This window comes from Euleptes europaea, chromosome 4 (assembly GCF_029931775.1).
Source record: "Euleptes europaea isolate rEulEur1 chromosome 4, rEulEur1.hap1, whole genome shotgun sequence".
NCBI lineage: Eukaryota > Metazoa > Chordata > Lepidosauria > Squamata > Sphaerodactylidae > Euleptes > Euleptes europaea.
The window spans coordinates 14,133,941-14,152,266 of record NC_079315.1 but is presented as its reverse complement, the minus strand read 5'-3'; the positions used below and the strand labels follow the sequence as shown (position 1 = coordinate 14,152,266).

The following is an 18,326-nucleotide window of genomic DNA, read 5'->3' as shown; positions in this document are numbered from 1 at the left end:
GTGGAGGAGTGGAGAATCAAACCCAGTTCACCAGATTAGAGTCTGCTGCTCATGTGGAGGAGTGGGGAAACCAACTCAGTTCACCAGATCAGAGTCTGCTGCTCACGTGGAGGAGTGGGGAATTGAACCCAGTTCACCAGATTAGAGTCCGCTGCTCATGTGGAGGAGTGGGGAAACCAACCTGGTTCACCAGATTAGAGTCTGCTGCTCATGTGGAGGAGTGGAGAATCAAACCCAGTTCACCAGATTAGAGTCCGCTGCTCATGTGGAGGAGTGGGGAAACCAACTCAGTTCACCAGATCAGAGTCTGCTGCTCATGTGGAGGAGTGGGGAATTGAACCCGGTTCTCCAGATTAGAGTCCGCTCTTAACCACCACACCTCACTGTATCATATATCATATTCGGCACTCTAAAAAGAGGTTGTCTGGCTCTCGCCCACAGCCGTGCAATTCACCATTACACCACACTGTCTTGCTTGTGGCACACCGGTCCACTCCTTACCACTGGATCTGGACTTGAAAATCCAGGGACAGTGAGGGCTTGGGAGATTTGGCCATCAATGCCAGTTACAGCAGTTGGCTCATCTGCTGGTGAGATAAGCCAGCAACCACCGTTGGTGCCGCTGCCCTTGTCTGAGCTGCATGGCCCCTCCAAAAGCTATGGAGATTTGACTCTGCTTTCTTGTGTCCCACAGCAGACCTCCAGGGAAGTGGTCCACCAGGAACAGTCCCTGTAAGTGCCTGTAAGAGCCTCAGTTCATGGCTCTCTATTGAACTTTTCAGATTAGTCAATATGGGTTGGCGGTACGTGGCTCCTGGAATCTTCCTCGTGTTGGTCAAAATTACAGGGACGTCCCTCTTCCTTGCTTTCAGTGAGTATTCCTCAGTATTTGGTTGCAACGCTGTTGTGATATTTACCTTATTTTGACCTGTTTACATGCTGCTTTGTAATTGGCTGTGAGAGAAACCAAGCTTGCGTGTCCCGCACTTTGCCTTTTGCATGGGGACTTCACCAGGGCTGACCTCAGGGGAGAGGGAAGAATCGGGTCAACGGAGGAACGGGATGACCTGGGTTTTGTGAGGGCTGGCAGAGAGATCATCTCTAATGGATAGAAAACCCATCCATAAAGGACCTCATTTGCTGGACAATAGCCTGACATCACAGAACCCTCTTCACTATACATTATCAATCCCAATCCCATTATATATGATTCAATCCCAAACCCAGGGAAAGTCACCAAGCTAGGGCTGCCACATGACAGGAACAATTGGGAGGACAGGTAGGGCTGTTGGGAAAAAAAATTCGGTAAAATTCGGATCCGGCAAAATTCGGCCTGTTTTTATTTGGGAAATGCCGAAGTCCGAACTCCCCCAATTCGGATCCATGGAATTCGGCACGCAATTCGGAGTTCGCGAATAAAAGCGGCCATTTAAAGTCATTAAAAACACATTCGAGTCTTTCCGCGGCTCTGGGGAGGCATGTTTGGAGGTAGAAGTCCCAAACGTTCAGTGTAGCTTGAGGGGACCCTTCTTGTGAGAACCCCCAAGTTTTTTAAAGATTGGGTCAGGGGGTCCTGAGATATGGGGCCTGGAAGGGGTCCCCCCCAAATTGCCCTTTGGAATAAAGCCATTAAAAACACATTTGCTGCTTTCCACGGCTCCGGAGGGGCATTTTTGGAGATCTCAAACTTTCAGTGTAGCTTGAGGGGGCCCTTCTTGCAAGAACCCCCAAGTTTTGAAAAGATTGGGTCAGGGGGTCCCGAGATATGCCCCCGATCTGCCCATTGGAATGTATGGGAGCAGGCGATCCGTAATGTGCATCTAGAGAGCGGCAAATCCAAGGCAAAACTTCTCATGCATAAATGGCCAGAGAGAGTCTGTGTGTGAGAGTCCCCCCTCCCGAACCCCCACCCTCCTCAGGCTCTGCCCCAAAAACCTCCCGTCGGTGGCGAAGAGGGACCTGGCAACCCTAAACTGGAGTGATATTATTAGATTGGGATCAGGTATACACTGTACTGAACATAGGGTTGCCAGGTCCCTCGTTGACACCAGCGGGAGGATTTTGGGGCGGAGCCTGAGGAGGGCTGGGTTCAGGGAGGGGAGGGACTACAATGCCATAGAGTCCAATTGCTAAAGCAGCCGTTTCCTCCAGGGGAACTGATCTCTATCGGCTGAAGATCAGTTGTAATAGCAGGAGATCTCCAGCTAGTACCTGGAGGTTGGCTACCCTAACACAGCTGCTGTTTCTCTCTGAAAACTACTAGGAAGACCTTATCATAGATTCCCTAGTATCTTATCTACTAGTAGTGCAATTCTAAGTAGAGTTATACCCTTTTAAGTCTATTGAAGGCAATGGGCTTACGAAGGTACGACTCTGCTTTGGATTGCAGTATTAGTCTAAGATCTGTGAGGTCTCATCTTGTTAAATCCTAAGACACAAATCTAGACCAGCTCTCTCAGATGACAATTAAATATGAGAAAGAAGACCAAGAAATAGCCGCTGTGAACTTTATTTTAGTGGCAACATTTGGGACCGTTCATGAGATTCCATTTAAAATATTCCTTTTTTCAGTTCCAGAGATCTTCCCCAGAGGGAATTTCAGTTTTGTTCCTGAGGAGAATTTTACAGGTAACATTGAGGCACTAATATCTGACTTTCTTGGCTGGGCAAGTTATTAATATATGTTTCTGCTAAGAGGAAATTATATTATTTAGGAATCTACTGAAACCACTCACGTTTTTGGCAAAAAAATACCTTCCTTTCTAATGATCTTTTTTATGGGCCTTGAGGAAGAATAATAATTTCTTTACTTAACTCTAACTTGTTCTCACCCTCAATTGACTTCATTTATAAATCGGTGAGGTCCTCATGCAGCTACATCTGATTACCTGCATTAACCTGTGACGTCTAACCATTCACTCTATGACCCTAAACTTGCTGGGTTCACCCATGCAATTAATGCCAAAAATGTAATCTAGAACGGGTTCTCAGTTGCTCTCACTTGCCCCAAATGACGCCATCACAGACCCAGCTTTGACTGGCCATGTAGCCTTATGATGTCATCCCATTCATTCCATGATCCCTGATTGGTTGGGATCTTAGGGGAGGGGTGGTGGCTCAGTGGTAGAGCATCTGCTTGGTGTGCAGAAGGGCCCAGGTTCAATCCCAGGCATCTCCAGTTAAAGGGACTAGGCAAGTAGGTGATGTGAAAGACCTCTACCTGAGACCCTGGAGAGCCGCTGCCGGTCTGAGTAGACACTACTGACTTTGATGGACCAAGGGTCTGATTCAGTAGAAGGCAGCTTCATGGGTTCATGTGTTCCCTGTGAATGACCCAGGAAGAAAAAAAGAAGCAGCAATTAATAGAAAAAAGAAGCAGAGACTGTTTTTGGTTTTTTTTTTTACATGAAAGAACCACCAAAATGGCTATTTTCCACATACAAATAGAAATGGAAGAATGTCCAACACAGACCTACAGAAAGCCAAACAGATCTGAAGAGCCATTTTGTTTCACCGTACAGCCGGTGCTATAGTGAAGTTTTTCAAAGCGAATATGAAAGACCAACAACAATATTATTTTTCAGTTTTACAGACCACCGAAAGCATGCCCGAAAGCCCCACAACTTCTCCTGTGACGCCTACAGGTAATTTCACACCATCTAGTTCCAGTGACGTAAAGAAAATCAAACGTTGACAGAGGCCTAGTTTTAACTCCAGTAGGAAACTTGTGTCTGAGGTCTACTACTTCAGATTGCAAAAAAGAGGCTTGTATGGTTGAATGCTCCTCCATGAAAAAAAAATCCTCACTCGTAGGTCCTTTATGCATGGGAGTTTTATCTGAGGTACGTTGCTCGCTGGACCTACACTTTTGTATAGGGAATCTATGCACCAGCAGTCTCCAAGCTCAAATCAAGTCCCCGCCCCTTGAAATGTGGCTTTGTAATTGGCTTACTTTGCAGTGCTTACTGTGAGAGAAAATCCCCCCCAAACCCAATTGCTGCCTTAAAAAAACATTTTAAGAACAGAAACAAAAATTGGAGCAATCTGAAAGGAAGGGGGGGGGGAAATCCAAGCCTCATTTTTAAAATCCTTTCTTCTGCTCAGAAAGAACTCCCAGGAAACAAGAAGCATCTGAATCTCTGCCTCTTTACACACGTCTTTGTAATTGGCTGTGAGAGAAACCAAGCTTGCATGTCCTGCGCTTTGCCTTATGCTTGGGGATTTCACCTGGGCTGAGCTCAGGGAAGAGGGAAGAATCGAGTTAACAGGAAGTCCCGGGATTTGTGGTGGCTGACAGCGAGGTCACTGCTAATGGACGGAAAACGCATGCATAACTCCGAGGAACAACCGAGACACACCAGGGGCGAATGTGAGTGAAAGTACCCATGCATAAATGATCATCGAAAACTAGCTTGTCAGGAAAAAAGCTAGCCTACAGGCCTTCCTGTCATGTAGTTTTTCTGTGGGAAGGGAATTTTGGTGTAGTATGGCAGCTTGAAAAGTTCAGTAATACGGCAGCTTGTGGAACTCCCTGCCCTAGGATGTGGTGATGGCTGCCAACTTGGAAGGCTTTAAGATGGGAGTGGACATGTTCATGGAGGAGAGGGGTATTCATGGCTACTAGTCAAAATGGATACTAGTCATGATGCATCCTAGTCATGGATACTAGTCATGATGCATACCTATTCTCTCCAGTATCAGAGGAGCATGCCTATATATTAGGTGAGGTGGAAGACAGGCAGGATAACGCTGCTGCAGTCGTCTTGTTTGTGGGCTTCCTAGAGGTCCCTGGTTGGCCACTGTGTGAACAGACTGCTGGACTCGATGGGCCTTGGTCTGATCCAGCATGCCCTTTCTTATGTCTTGTTTGTGGGCTTCCTAGAGGTGTTGGATGCAAAAGCCAGACCCCCGTTCGATGGCACAGTCTCACCAAGAACAGGGACAACAGGTTCTTTTAGAAGCAAGAGGTAATTTATTATGCCCGCAGGAAGAGTCTGTCTTGTGACAGCCAATACCGCTCTTCAAAGAAATCATACAGCACATGGCAGTACTTATACAATTTTGGAGTCCTTTGTCTACCTCGTTCGGACTCTATGGCTACTTCATGGCCTCGCCTCGAAGCATTTTGCGCAGGCCCCGTGATGCATTTTGTGCACGCCCCATGAGCTCACCTTACCAATTATCTTAATTGGTGCTACTCTTTGGCCTTTGGCCTTATCTCTACTATATCTTTATTTCTGTGTCAGTCTATACCTTTGAAATTGGCCAGATACCCAAACTTAGCTCATCCTGCTTTAGATAACGTATGTGAAGGCCTACTTTCTACTCTCAACTTGGCATACATCTTTCAATTAAGCTGTCATCTTGGCATACCTTTACCCTGTATTCTAATCCTTGGAATGGTTTTTAAACTTTTACTTAATGAACTTTTGCACTCTTGCTGAGTTTTTCTACTTTGAGGAGAGTCAGATCCCTCCTGGCCTAGACATTTAAAGCTTATACATATATCCCTTTGCTTCAGTGAAGGGTTTTTCATACATTTCTAACATACTTCAGTGAAATGGTACTATTATATGGTGGTATCTTTAATAATATGTGTGCCCATAAAATCTGAATAACATACATTCCCTATAAGCTATTCTAGCTTATGTGTTTAACTGTTGTGATACACAGCGTAAGCCAAACAAATTGAGATTTTACACTTCCTTCAGAGGCATCTGGTTGGCCACTGTGTGAACAGACTGCTGGACCTGATGGGCCTTGGTCTGATCTAGCAGGGCTTTTCTTATGTTCTTATGTTCATGGCTTTTCTTATGTTCTTACGTTCTAGATACTGGCTGCTACATGATCATGTCTGAACAAAGCAATGTTAGTTCTAATTAGGGGTTTGGTGTTAACACTTCTCCGCAATCTTGTGATTTCCCCATTAAGCATGCCTCCCTCTTTCTTTCTCCTGCAGCAGTCCAGGTTCCAGAGCTAAGGTGGGAAAGTTACAGAGGGAACTTATACACGTTTTCAGAAGAGATGCTTGAATGGGGCGCCAGCTACTCAGAATGCATGGACCAGAACTCAAATCTAGTGATCATCAATGACAAAAAAGAAATGGTAAGAAGCCTCTGATAAGAAGACGGTGTCTTGGGAATTATGGTTGCCATCCTCCAGGTGGGGCCTGGAGATCTGGAATTAAAAGTGATCTCTGGAGAGATCAGTTCCCCTGGATAAATGGCTGCTTTGGAGGGTGGACTCTATGGCATGATACCCCATTGAAGTCGTCCCCCTCCCCAAACCCTGCCCTCTCTAGGGTTGAGTGCTAAAGCATCCCGTCACAATGCGGCACTTCTGGGGTAAACCCGGAAGTGACGTAATTGCGCTGCGTGTGCGATCGCCACTCTGAGGAGCCTGGTGGATTGCCCGCCAATCCCAGCAACGTGGCAACCCTTGGAATAGAGACCCTCCCGGTAGGACCTGAGTACCCCCTGGAATTACATCTCATCTCCAGACTACAGAGATCAGTTCCCCTGGATAAAATGGTTGCTTTGGAGGGTGGACTCTATGGCATTGAGCCCCACTGAGGCCCCTGTCCTCCCAGCTCCACACCCAAATCTCCAGGGGTTTCCCAACCTGGATCTGGCAACGCTACCCCCACATCCCCAGCCAGTGGCTAGGGGGACCTGGCAACCCTAAAGGGTAACCTTCATGTATAGAGCAGTATCTCTGAAAATTAGTGCTGAGAGGCAGATTCAGGGGGAGGCGTCAGCTTCTATGCCCTGTTTAGTGGTTGGCCCTTCAGGGCCACTGGTTGGTTGAGAGCCAGCATGGCGTAGTGGTTAAGAGCGGTGGTTTGGAGCCATGGAGTCTGATCCGGAGAACTGGGTTTGATTCCCCACTCCTCCACTCGAGCGGCGGAGGCTAATCTGGTGAACTGGATTGGTTTCCCCGCTCCTCCACATGAAGCCAGCTGGGTGACCTTGGGCTAGTCACAGCTCTCTCAGCCCCACCCACCTCACAGGGTGTCTGTTGTGGGGAGGGGAAGGGAAGGTGATTGTAAGCCGGTTTGAGTCTCCCTTAAGTGGTAGGGAAAGTCGGCATATAAAAACCAACTCCTTCTTCTTCTACTGTGTGAAACAGTCTGCTGGGACCTAGGGTTGCCAACCTCCAGGTAGTAGCTGGAGATCTACTGCTATTACAACTGATCTCCAGCCGATAGAGATCCGTTCACCTGGAGGAAAGTGGCCGCTTTGGTATTAATTTCTCCATGAATAATTGTCCACTTTCCGCCTCCTTTCCTTGCTAGGAATTTCTTCAAAATAAAACAAGAAATGCCGATTATTTCATTGGACTAGAATATCCAGATGACGACAATAAATGGCTTTGGCTTGACGGCACAGAACCCAAGGGAAACTTGTATGTTCCATCTTTTCTCTCACCCTTCCTAGCTCTACATCCAACATTGGGGTTCTCTGCCCTTGTACAACTCTATGGTGAGACCATACCTGGAATACTGTGTACAGTTCTGTTCACCACACCTCAAAAAGGATATTGCAGAGCTGGAGAAGGTGCAGAAAAGAGCAACCAAAAGGATCAGGGGGCTAGAGCGACTGCCCTATGAGGAGCAATTAAAATGCTTAGGGCTGTTTAGCTTGGAAAGAAGGGGAGACATGATAGAGGTGTATAAAATTATGCATGGTTTGGAGAGAGAGGACAGGGAGAAGCTTTTTCCCCTCTCCCATAATACTAGAACGCGGGGTCATCTGCTGAAGCTGGAGGGTGAGAGATTCAAAACAGATAAAAGGAAATATTTTTTCACACAATGCATAGTTAAATGGGGGAACTCCCTGCCCCAAAATGTGGTGATGGCTGCCAACTTGGAAGGCTTGAAGAGAGGAGTGGACGTGTTCATGGAGGAAAGGGATAGGCAGGATGGTGCTGCTGCAGTCGTCTTGTTTGTGGGCTTCCTAGAGGCACCTGGTTGGCCACTGTGTGAACAGGCTGCTGGACTTGATGGGCCTTGGTCTGATCCAGCAGGGCTTTTCTTTTGTTCTTATGTTCTTAAGAGAGATTTGTTCTTGGGGGGCATTTTTTTGCCATCAAGTCACAATTGACTTGTGGGTCATTTATGTATGGGAGTTTTACCGGAGGTTCATTGCTCGCTGGACCCATACTTTCCTGTTGGGAATTTATGCACCCACAGTCTCCAATCTCAAATTAAGTCCCTGCCCTTGAAATGCTGCTTTTGTAATTGGCTTACTTTGCAGTGCTTACTGTGAGAGAAAATCCCCCCAACCCAATTGCTGCCTTAAAAAAGCATTGTAAGAAAAAAAACAAAAAATGGAGCAATCTGAAAGGAAGAGGGGGGGAATCCAACCCTCGTTATTAAAATCCTTTCTTCTGCTCACAAAGAACTCCCAGGAAGCAGGAAGCATTTGAATCGCCACCTCTTTCCACGCTGCTTTGAAATTGGTTGTAGTTCTTTCTGTGAGAGAAACCAAGCTTGGGTGTCCTGTGCTTTGCTTTATGCATGGGGATTTCACCCAGGCTGAGCTCAAGGGAGATGGAATAATCGGTTTAACGGAGGAATGGGAAGTCCGGGGATTTGTGAGGGTTGGCAGCGAGATCATCTCTAATGGACAGAAAACTCACGCATAACTCCAAGGAACAATCTGAGAGCCGACCCGAATCTGAGAGCTCAGATGAAGAGCTTGAGCAATTAGCAGTCTCTCCAGAGAATGCAGCCAACAAGCCTCCTGAACTAGCTATTGGATTACAGGAGTTGACGGAGGCAGTGATGCCAAGTCAGGCAAAGGAATTACAGACCCCCTCGGGAAGCCGGCTATCAGAACGAGAGGAATCCTCCCCAGGAGCTCGCAGGAGGAAAAGACTTAGATCTCTAATGAGCGAAAGACGGAGGTCTGCGAGACTTCTGGCGAGGCGAGAAATTGCACCTGTGGAAGATGAAAGTGATTGATGGCCAGACCAGCCTTGCTCTGAGAGTCAGCTGGATTTAAGGAACTGAAGAAAGGAATCAAAGCGTGGAAGCAATGTACTGATCTCTGGTCTCAGTGACGCTCCACTTAGTTATTTCTAGCCTGCTTTTGAACTGGACTGCCTTGCCAGTGACCCTGACCTTGGACTGCCTAATTGATGACTCTGCTGCCTCAACTCTGATAAGTACCAGCCACGTCTTGACTTCGGGAATTGTTTATCAGACTTTGCATTCCCCGCTGACTTCACTGCTTAGTGCAGTTTGCCGGCTGCAGAAGCCTCCGGCTTCAGTTTCCTCCTTGGCTTCTGGCCACCCCCTCCCTCGCTCCCTCAGCACCGTGCAGCAATAGCAGCCCAGCCCACCTGCCCGGCCAATACAACAACTGAGACAGACCGGGGGCGAACATGAGTGAAAGTACCCATGCATAAATGACCACAGCGACTGACTTATGGCGAGCCTGTTGGGTTTTCAAGGCAAGAGACATTCAGAGGTGGTTTGTCTCTGTGTAGCGACTCTGGTATTCCTTGGTGGTCTTCCATCCAAATAGTGACCAGGGGTGATCTTGCTTAGCTTCTGAGATCTGATGAGATTGGGCTACCCAGGTTAGGGCTCTAGGAGGACATAGTGCTGGAAAATCTTCTGATCGAGATATGTCGCGTGACCAGATAACAACAAATACAGGGCTCCTCTACCTTTAATAGTTGGGCAGGAGAGATCATTTCAGCAGGTGCAACTTCTCTCTGGTGACTGACAAGCTGCACCTGTCAAAATACCTTTGCCATAGGACTCTTAATATAGCACCCCCTTCAACAATTCAAAGATAAAACAGGGATAGACTTAGGGGGACCAGGTGCAAAAGCTGAAGCTTAAACATTTGTGATATGTGCAGATTTCCCCGCTTGCAAAAATGTGGGACATAAACACATGAGGCTGCCTTGGTCCTTCAAGGTCAGTATTGTCTACTTAGACTGACAGCAGCTCTTCAGGATCTCAGGCAGAGGTCTTGTAGCAACTGAAAAGGGCTAAGGTGAGCCAAGATCTCATAAGACACCATCCCTATGTAATCAGAAATTCCTCATAAATACCCCCTGGAGATCTTAACTTTGAGGTCAGCAACTGGAGGCCAACAGACCAAGTCTGGCCCAATAAATAGTTCCATCCAGCTTGAGAGCCAGCATGGTGTAGCGGTTAAGAGTGGTGGTTTGGAGCGGTGGACTCCGATCTGGAAAACCGGGTTTGATTCCCCACTCTTCCACATGAGCGACAGACTGTAATCTGGTGAACCGGATTGGTTTCCCCACTCCTTCACACGAAGCCAGCTGGGTGACCTTGGGCTAGTCACAGCTCTCTCAGCCCCACCTACCTCACAGGTTGTCTGTTGCGGGAAGGGGAAGGGAAGGTGATTGTAAGTCGGTTTGATTCTTCCTTAAGTGGTAGAGAAAATTAGCATATAAAAACCAACTCTTCCTCTTCCTCTTCCTCCTCTTCTTCTTCCCCAATAAAAAGCCTAAAAGGCAAAACAAGGGTGTCAGTGACCAGCCGTGAGCATTGGTAATATGCCACTGGAGGGGAGGGGTCTCTCTATTGGGTATATTTGATTATTATAGCAGAGTTTGCCCAGTCATGGAAACGTGATACTTACACTAAAATCAATCCTCCCAAGAAGTAAAAACAAAGGAAAAAGTACATTTATTCAAGTAGATTCTGTTCACATTCTTGTTGCAGTTGATAGAAAGATAGAAAGCCTAATCTAAAAAATACATTTCTCCGAACAAGTGGCCAGCTTTTCCGGAGTCACGTGAGTGCAAGTAGGGTATATTGTTTCTACAGTAGAGACCTGTCGATACGTCTGCCTCCTTACAGGTCCATGTGAAAAGAGAGAGAAAAAATGGCTGCTGAGAGAGAAGGAGGAGTCATCAGAGGGCAGCCCCCAGGTTCAGACAAAGAGGAGCATCCCACTCAAGAGATAACACCTACACATTTAAATGAGCACCCCCCCCAATGTCCAGGCATGCTGAGTTGCTCTCACTCCAACACCTTTATCAAAGTGTCCCTCTACCAGAGCTAGATGCTAACCTTCACTTGGGTTAGGTGATTCATAGCAGCCAAACTTGACTTTCTTAATTGCTTTGTTGCTGTCCACTCATGCAGATTTACCATGAGACCAAATGAAGTGAACAAACAGTGTGCGACGCTCAGAGGCAGCGTAGTGAGTCCAGCATCATGTTTCCAGAAAAACCGCTGGATTTGTGAGAAGAGGAACGGATAATCCGTCGGCTGGAAAAAAGCCAAAGAACCAACGCAACATCAGGAGCAGCACGGACGTTCGTTCTTGACTATTAAAAGGGGAAGATCTGATGATGTTGTTTACAATTTATTATTGCTATTATTATTGTGGTTATTTATATGATGCCGTCAGTAAACATGGCGCATTTTAGCATAAGATAAAAGATCCCTGACCCAATTTCTTGTTGGAAAATATGCCCTTCTTACGGTGTCACTTGTCTCTACATTCAGGGGGGGGGGCTGACCAGAGAGTCAGATAGATAGACAGGACACAGGAGGTCCTCTCCAGTTACACCTCTCTCTCTCCCATTTCCTGTTCCCTTTGATGTTTAGAGTTATATTGTCAGGGAAAACTTCCCTTCCTTCTTCTCCCCTCTCCCCTCATCCATGCAAGTCGCTAGTGCACAGCGCTCCGCGCTCAGCTCTTCTCATTCTACAATGAAAAGAGAAGGCAGGATACCTTTTGATATCTCGAAAGCTAGTAAGATAGATTAGGATAAAGGACCCTGTTAGTTCTTTCCTATACTCATTGTATTTCACCAATAAATGAGTTTAGTTTAATTAGAAAGGACGACTGATGCTTCTTTTGTTTTTCTAACTTGCACACACACGCATGTGTTGCGGTGACTGCATACTGCACTCTGCGAAGTATCGTAATATCAGACCATAGATATTACAACCGTTCTGTCTGCCTAGTTCCTTTTTATCCCATCCTTCCTCAAAGGAGTTCAAAGCAAGGTTCTCCCTTCCTAGTTTTATTCTCAGAACCACCCTGTAATTTTTCACAAGGCACATCTCTAGGTTATCCTTTAAGTCCTGCACAGAAAAATAATGAAAGATTTGGACTCATGAAGTGTGATAATAAATATGAATCTATATGGAATTGTAAAGGAAGAGTCGAAGGACTCTTTCCCTGGCTTTCCTTTCCCTACAGCAGTGAGTTTTTCTTGTTTGTCTCTAAACACAAATGCCAGTGTATTGGTTTCTTTCCATTCAATAACCACTTACCCGCCAGATGGTAAATATTACTGAATGTATTGTCGAAGGCTTTCACGGTCAGAGTTCATCTGTTCTTGTAGGTTATCCGGGCTGTGTGACCGTGGTCTTGGTATTTTCTTTCCTGACGTTTCGCCGGCAGCTGTGGCAGGCATCTTCAGAGGAGTAACACCGAAGGACAGTGTCTCTCAGTGTCAAGTGTGTAGGAAGACACTTGGGTTCAGCTCAACCCAACCCCTTTCTGACTATATATTACTCTTCCTACACACTTGACACTGAGAGACACTTTCCTTCAGTGTTACTCCTCTGAAGATGCCTGCCACAGCTGCCGGCAAAACGTCAGGAAAGAAAATACCAAGACCACGGTCACACAGGCCGGATAACCTACAAGAACCGATTACTGAATGTGTTCAAGCTACAGGTCCTGTATAAGAAGTACAACATTCATAGTGAGACTAAAGGCCCATTCCTGAAAAATGGGCCCAAAGCCCTTAGGAGGCCGACTACGGCCTCCGCCAGCACAGGGGCCCACACCACCAGCGCCCGGAAGGCGCATGCTGGCGTGAGTGGCCCCAGCGCCGGTGTGCAGGGCCGGGCGCCGCTCCCCGGCCACCGGCACAGGCTGCAGTGGCGAGCCGGGAGGCGTTCCAGCGCCCATGGAGGCGGTCCTGGGGCGTAACGGCACCGGCCGTGGGGCGGGGCTGACGTTAGTCGGCCTCCCGAGTACTTTCAGCTCGGGAACGCCCCTTTTTATTTTTGTGAAGATACGCCTATGAGGGTTGCATGGGTTTTGGGCGCCGGACAGAGGTTTCGGCAGTGCCTCCTAAGCCCGGCGCGGGCATTCCTTTCAGGAATGCGCCGTAAGTGTCCTTACATTTTTGAATGACTATCTCAGGGCTCTAGTGGAAAGGGAAGACCGTGCATCTAGTTCTATTCATTAAAAAAAAATAAAAATTGCAGGACTTTGTAGCTTCAGTTTAACTCAGGGCCATCTAGGGAAGTGATAGGGGAGTTTAGTTTTACTTTTCCTGGCTGTTTTGGTATTAATATCTAAAAGGAGGAAAGATATGTCCTTCAAGAGACATTTCCTAGCAGGCCAGACAAGTGGAGGTTGAGGGGTTAAATTCCTTCTCCTTTCCCTGTATGGCCCCGAGGCAAATTGAGGCGCCAATTTATAGACAGGCCCCGGCTCCTCAAAAGGGCTGTTTGAGCCCACAGTTGATCAGAGTGTGGTGCTAGGCATGGGCTCAGGCCTCATCCTGGACCAGATGAGGGCCTTGTGGTTCTCTTAGGGAGGGGGCATAGCTTCATGTTTCATGTGTGTAATGTCCTAGTTTCCATTTCTGGCATCTAATTCTAAAAAGGTCTTAAGAAGCAGGACTGGGAAAGACCCCACCCAGAGTCCACAGAGGCTCTGTTGTCAGACAGGGTAGGGTGTGCCATGATAGCGGAGCCGGTGGTCCTCCTCAGCACAAGGCATCTCCAGCATAAGGCAACCCTAGCCTTCAGCAGTATGGCATAGTGGGAGGGGAAATGAAGACAGTGAAATCTGGGAGTGAATGTTGGGACGATGGACCAGAACTGGATTTAGAGATACTAAACTACAGGTTATGGTCTCGCTATATGAAGGGCTTCAAAATTTTACAAAAGTTTTGGTTCAATTATCTTTTTTTTTTTTTTTTGTAGCTTGACTTTTGTATGTATGCAAAAACAAAGTTTTCACACATTACATTCAGTGTCTTTCCTGTGGGAATAATGAAGTGCTATTTTTATCACCCGGGGCCTCATAATCCGGCCTTGAGATGGACAATTCCATTTTTTTCAGCATCCAGCTATCAGTTCCACAATCCCAACCGAGTAACACAATCAAGTCCTCAAACTTTGTGTATTAACTAAAAGGTAAAAAAAGGTAAAGGTCCCCTGTGCAAGCACCGGGTCATTCCTGACCCATGGGGTGACGTCACATCCCGACGTTTACTAGGCAGACTTCGTTTACGGGGTGGTTTGCCAGTGCCTTCCCCAGTCATCTTCCCTTTACCCCCAGCAAGCTGGGTCCTCATTTGACCAACCTCGGAGGGACGGGATGGAAGGCTGAGTCAACCTTGAGCCGGCAACCTGAAACCGACTTCCGTCAGGATCAAACTCAGGTCGAGAGTAGAGCTTGGACTGCAGTCATCGGAGGGGTGACGGTGAGTGAAATAGCCATGCATAAAAGGCCTTCAAGTGTGCTCATGGTGTCTAGTTGCACACTTTGGAGGGCAATTTCATACATTTACCAAGTGTGGGTATGAATACTATAACAAATGAACTCACCCTGCGTAAGAAGAGAAGGAAAAGAAGCTTTCACAAGGGACGCTATGTCCTTCTGTCTTTTCCTTCCTGTTTTCTCCCCTTCCTCATTCATGAGGATCCGGCCCTGTCTTGTGGTCCTTTGTTACACTGCTTTACTGAGGCCTTAGTTCCCCCCCCCCTTTCGTTGCATGAATGACAAACTGTTAGCTGTCGGCACCTTCTGCAGCCTGTCAGTGACTGGATGAAGTGATGGCGCTGCACAGGCCGTCTTGAGAAACGCGTGAGTCTGACTTCCTCATTTCTTCTCTTGCGTGTAGATGAATGAATGCGTCGAGACCCAGGGGCGTGAGCATTAAAGTGATTCTTGCTTCCATCGGTTTGATGTGAGCATGGACTCACATCGGTCATTCGTACGACCACCGACTCTTTCTCCACTTTCCGTGCTGTCTTCTCTAGCCATCAGATGGCCCCAACAAACAGGTCCAGAAATGCTCAAAGTATATTTAATCCTAACAGAGGGCAGCAGGAAAAGAGGAAGACCCAACAAGAGATGGATTGACTCAATAAAGGAAGCCACAGCCTTCAATTTGCAAGATCTGAGCAAGGCTGTCAAAGACAGGACATTTTGGAGGACTTTCACTCATAGGGTCGCCATGAGTCGGAAGCGACTTGACGGCACTTAACACACACACACACGCGCACACACACACATTTAATCCTCATGTATTTTATTTTAATGAAAATATTTATATCCCACTTTCTTGCCTTAGACACAAGGCAGCTAAAAAACACAAGTCGCAAAGACACAAAAACACAATAGCCCATTAATAGGGTTGCCAAGTCCCTCTTGGCCAACGGTGGGAGGTTTTAGGGGCGGAGCCTGAAGTGGGCGGGGCCTGGGGAAGGACTTCAATGCCATAGAGTCCAACTGCCAAAGCGGCCATTTTTCTCCAGGTGAACTGATCTCTATTGGCTGGAGATCAGTTGTAATAGCAGGAGATCTCCAGCTGGTACCTGGAGGTTGGCAACGCTAATTGAGACTCAGGGGCATGCGCTTTAAAGAGATTGTTGCTTCCATCAGTTTGATGTGAGAACGGACTTACAGTGGTCATTTATACGACTACTGACTCTGACTCAATTTTCTGTGCTGTCTTGTCTAGCCATCAGATGATCTCAACAAACAGGTCCAAGAAATGCTCGGGAAGTATATTGAATCCTCATGTATTTTATTTTATTTTAATGAAAATATTTATATCCCTTTTTTTTAACCTTAGACACAAGGCAGCTAACAACACAACAAGTTGCAAAGACGCAAAATCACATGAGCCCGTTAACAAAATAAAAACGACACACAGATGCACAGATTAAAAATGCAGCCACATTAGCCGGAACAGTTCACCCTCCATCAAATGCCCACTGAAATAAAACCATCTGGGCATGTCTTCCTGAATGCTGCCCGTGAAGGCGCCCTCACTGTGTCAAAATCAGGCGTTTACCCCTAGCATCCCTCAAAAGCAAACTCATCCAGGCAGGTAGCTCTGAAGCAATAATAGTTTATTAGGAGCAATAAGGTAAATAAAAAGAACGGACTGTCTACAGAACGAAGAAGGCTGCTAATGGCACGACATGGGTAGAATACATGGTTAAAAGCACTCCAGCTAGAGAAAGGAAAACAAAGTGAAACAAATCCGAGAGGACAATTCCCAGGGCAAGGTAGACAACACAACAGCTGTGGATTGCCGGCTGAGTGAATAACAGGATAACAGGATGAGAAACTATACACAAAGTTTGTAGCATGTGAACCAGATCTTGACTTGAAGCCAGAGTCTGGCCTGATCCTGCCAAGAGCCCTTCTGCAGGTGACTTTAGTCAGAACCTGACACACCGACTGTGTTAGACCATTCTATGGGACTGGAACCACCACACAGAAAGCCCTGTGACCTGGCTGTCATGGCACAGGCGATCCTAACAGTGCACCCACGGAGACCAGGCTGTCTAAGGAACATAACTGGCACATGGGAGTATGCTGAAAGATGCAGTTAGATAAATAGGAGGGACCTAAGCCAGGTGGCACAGAGCAGTCAGCTGCAGTACTAAAGCCCAAGCTCTGCTCGCGACCTGAGTTCGATCCCGACGGAAGTCGGTTTCAGGTAGCCGGCTCAAGGTTGACTCAGCCTTCCGTCCTTCCGAGGTTGGTCAAATGAGTACCCGGCTTGCTGGGGGTAAAGGGAAGGTGACTGGGGAAGGCACTGGCAAACCACCCCGTAAACATAGTCTGCCTAGGAAACGTCGGGATGTGACGTCACCCCATGGGTCAGGAATGACCCAGCGCTTGCACAGGGGACCTTTTCCTTTTAACCTAGGTAGGCCTTAATAACCAGCAATTTTAATTGGGCCTGATGCAGCCCTGGAGTTATACATTGCAACACATAGTTAAATTATAGAACTCCCTGCCCCAGGATGTGGTGATGGCTGCCAATTGGAAGGCTTTAAGGGGGGGAATGGACATGTTCCTGGAGGAGCGGAAATTCATGGCTACTAGTAAAAATGGATACTAGTCATGATGCATACCTATTCTCTCCAGGATCAGAGGAGCATGCCGAATATATTAGGTGCAGTGGAACACAGGCAGGATGGTGCTGCTGCAATCATCTTGTTTGTGGGCTTCCTAGAGGCACCTGGTTGGCCACTGTGTTGAACAGACTGCTGGACTTGATGGGCCTTGGCCTGATCCAGCATGGCTTTAATTATGTTCTTATGTTAAGCAATTGAGCCCAGCCAGGCAGGATTCTTGCTGCTGATATTTCTGCCAATCGAAGCTTCAGAGATGTCTTCAAAGGTGACACCATGTAGAGCAGTTATAGTAGTAGGGTTGACAGGAAATACATGGAGATTTTGGGGGTGGAGCCTGAGAAGGGTGGGATTTGGGGAGAGGGACTTCAATGGGGTATAATGCCACCGAGTCCGCCTTCCAAAGCAGCCATTTTCTCCAGATGAAGTGATCTCTATCCCCTGGAGATCAGTTGTAATAGCAGGAGATCTTCAGCCACCACCTGGAGGTGGGCCAACCCTACGTAGTAGTCCAATCTGGAGGTTATGTTGGTGTGGCTTAGCATGGCCAGGTCTGCTCAGTCTAAATAAGGGACTAGTTTGTAAGCAGGATGTAATAAAAAGAAGGTGCTCTCAGAACAATGCTGACCTGTTTAGACAACACTGGCCTTGACAGACCAATGGTCTGACCCAAGTCACAGTGAATGTACATAGAATCCATGTATAGTGTACACTTAACTTGCCTCTATAGTTGCCTAGAGTAATTCTCACTTTACATTCAACACATGTACAGCTCAGCATGTGATTCAAAGCCCTGCATTTATCCAGGTACTGGTCCCCAGTTTAATTTGTGAAGTGTGTTGGCTCTTTCTTATGAACAGGTGTGTGCACTTACACGCAGGTTGTACATTCTCTGTTAACATGTGAACAGGGCTGCTATAAGGCAACTTCATGTGTCCCACAGGCTTACATGTAGCCAATGTTGAAGCAGATGCGCACATGGAAGCCCGTTTTGCTTCTGTGTTTTGGTGTTCTGCTGGGCCCCAAGGAGCTGACTGGACACACCTTGTCTTGTTGGAGGGAATGCACACACACCCCTCCCCTAGACCACTGATTATGAGCAACTAAGGCTGAATGGTGGCCCAAGGTTGTTTAGAAAGCCGACAACAGAATCTAGATCTTCTTCATCGATGAGATGGTCCCATGTGTAGGAAGGCTC

At 47.1% G+C, this 18,326-nt stretch overlaps 1 protein-coding gene across 1 annotated transcript; it reads left to right on the top strand.

Moving 5' to 3' along the window:
- Window positions 1-788: 788 nt before the first annotated feature.
- On the top strand, window positions 789-11,252 carry LOC130476553 (C-type lectin domain family 5 member A-like). Its single transcript, XM_056848497.1, has 5 exons — window positions 789-871; window positions 2,572-2,628; window positions 5,960-6,105; window positions 7,295-7,404; window positions 11,135-11,252. Exons 1-5 carry the CDS (start codon window positions 793-795, stop codon window positions 11,250-11,252), a joined length of 510 nt encoding a protein of 169 aa, XP_056704475.1. The 5' UTR covers window positions 789-792.
- Window positions 11,253-18,326: the final 7,074 nt, after the last annotated feature.

Excerpts from the sequence above, each read along its gene's own strand:
- LOC130476553 (XM_056848497.1), top strand. The coding sequence starts at position 793 with ATGGGTTGGCGGTACGTGGCTCCTGGAATCTTCCTCGTGTTGGTCAAA. Across the intron at positions 872-2,571 it reads GTCCCTCTTCCTTGCTTTCA|TTCCAGAGATCTTCCCCAGA; the intron begins GTGAGTATTCCT and ends TCCTTTTTTCAG. Across the intron at positions 2,629-5,959 it reads TCCTGAGGAGAATTTTACAG|CAGTCCAGGTTCCAGAGCTA; the intron begins GTAACATTGAGG and ends TTTCTCCTGCAG.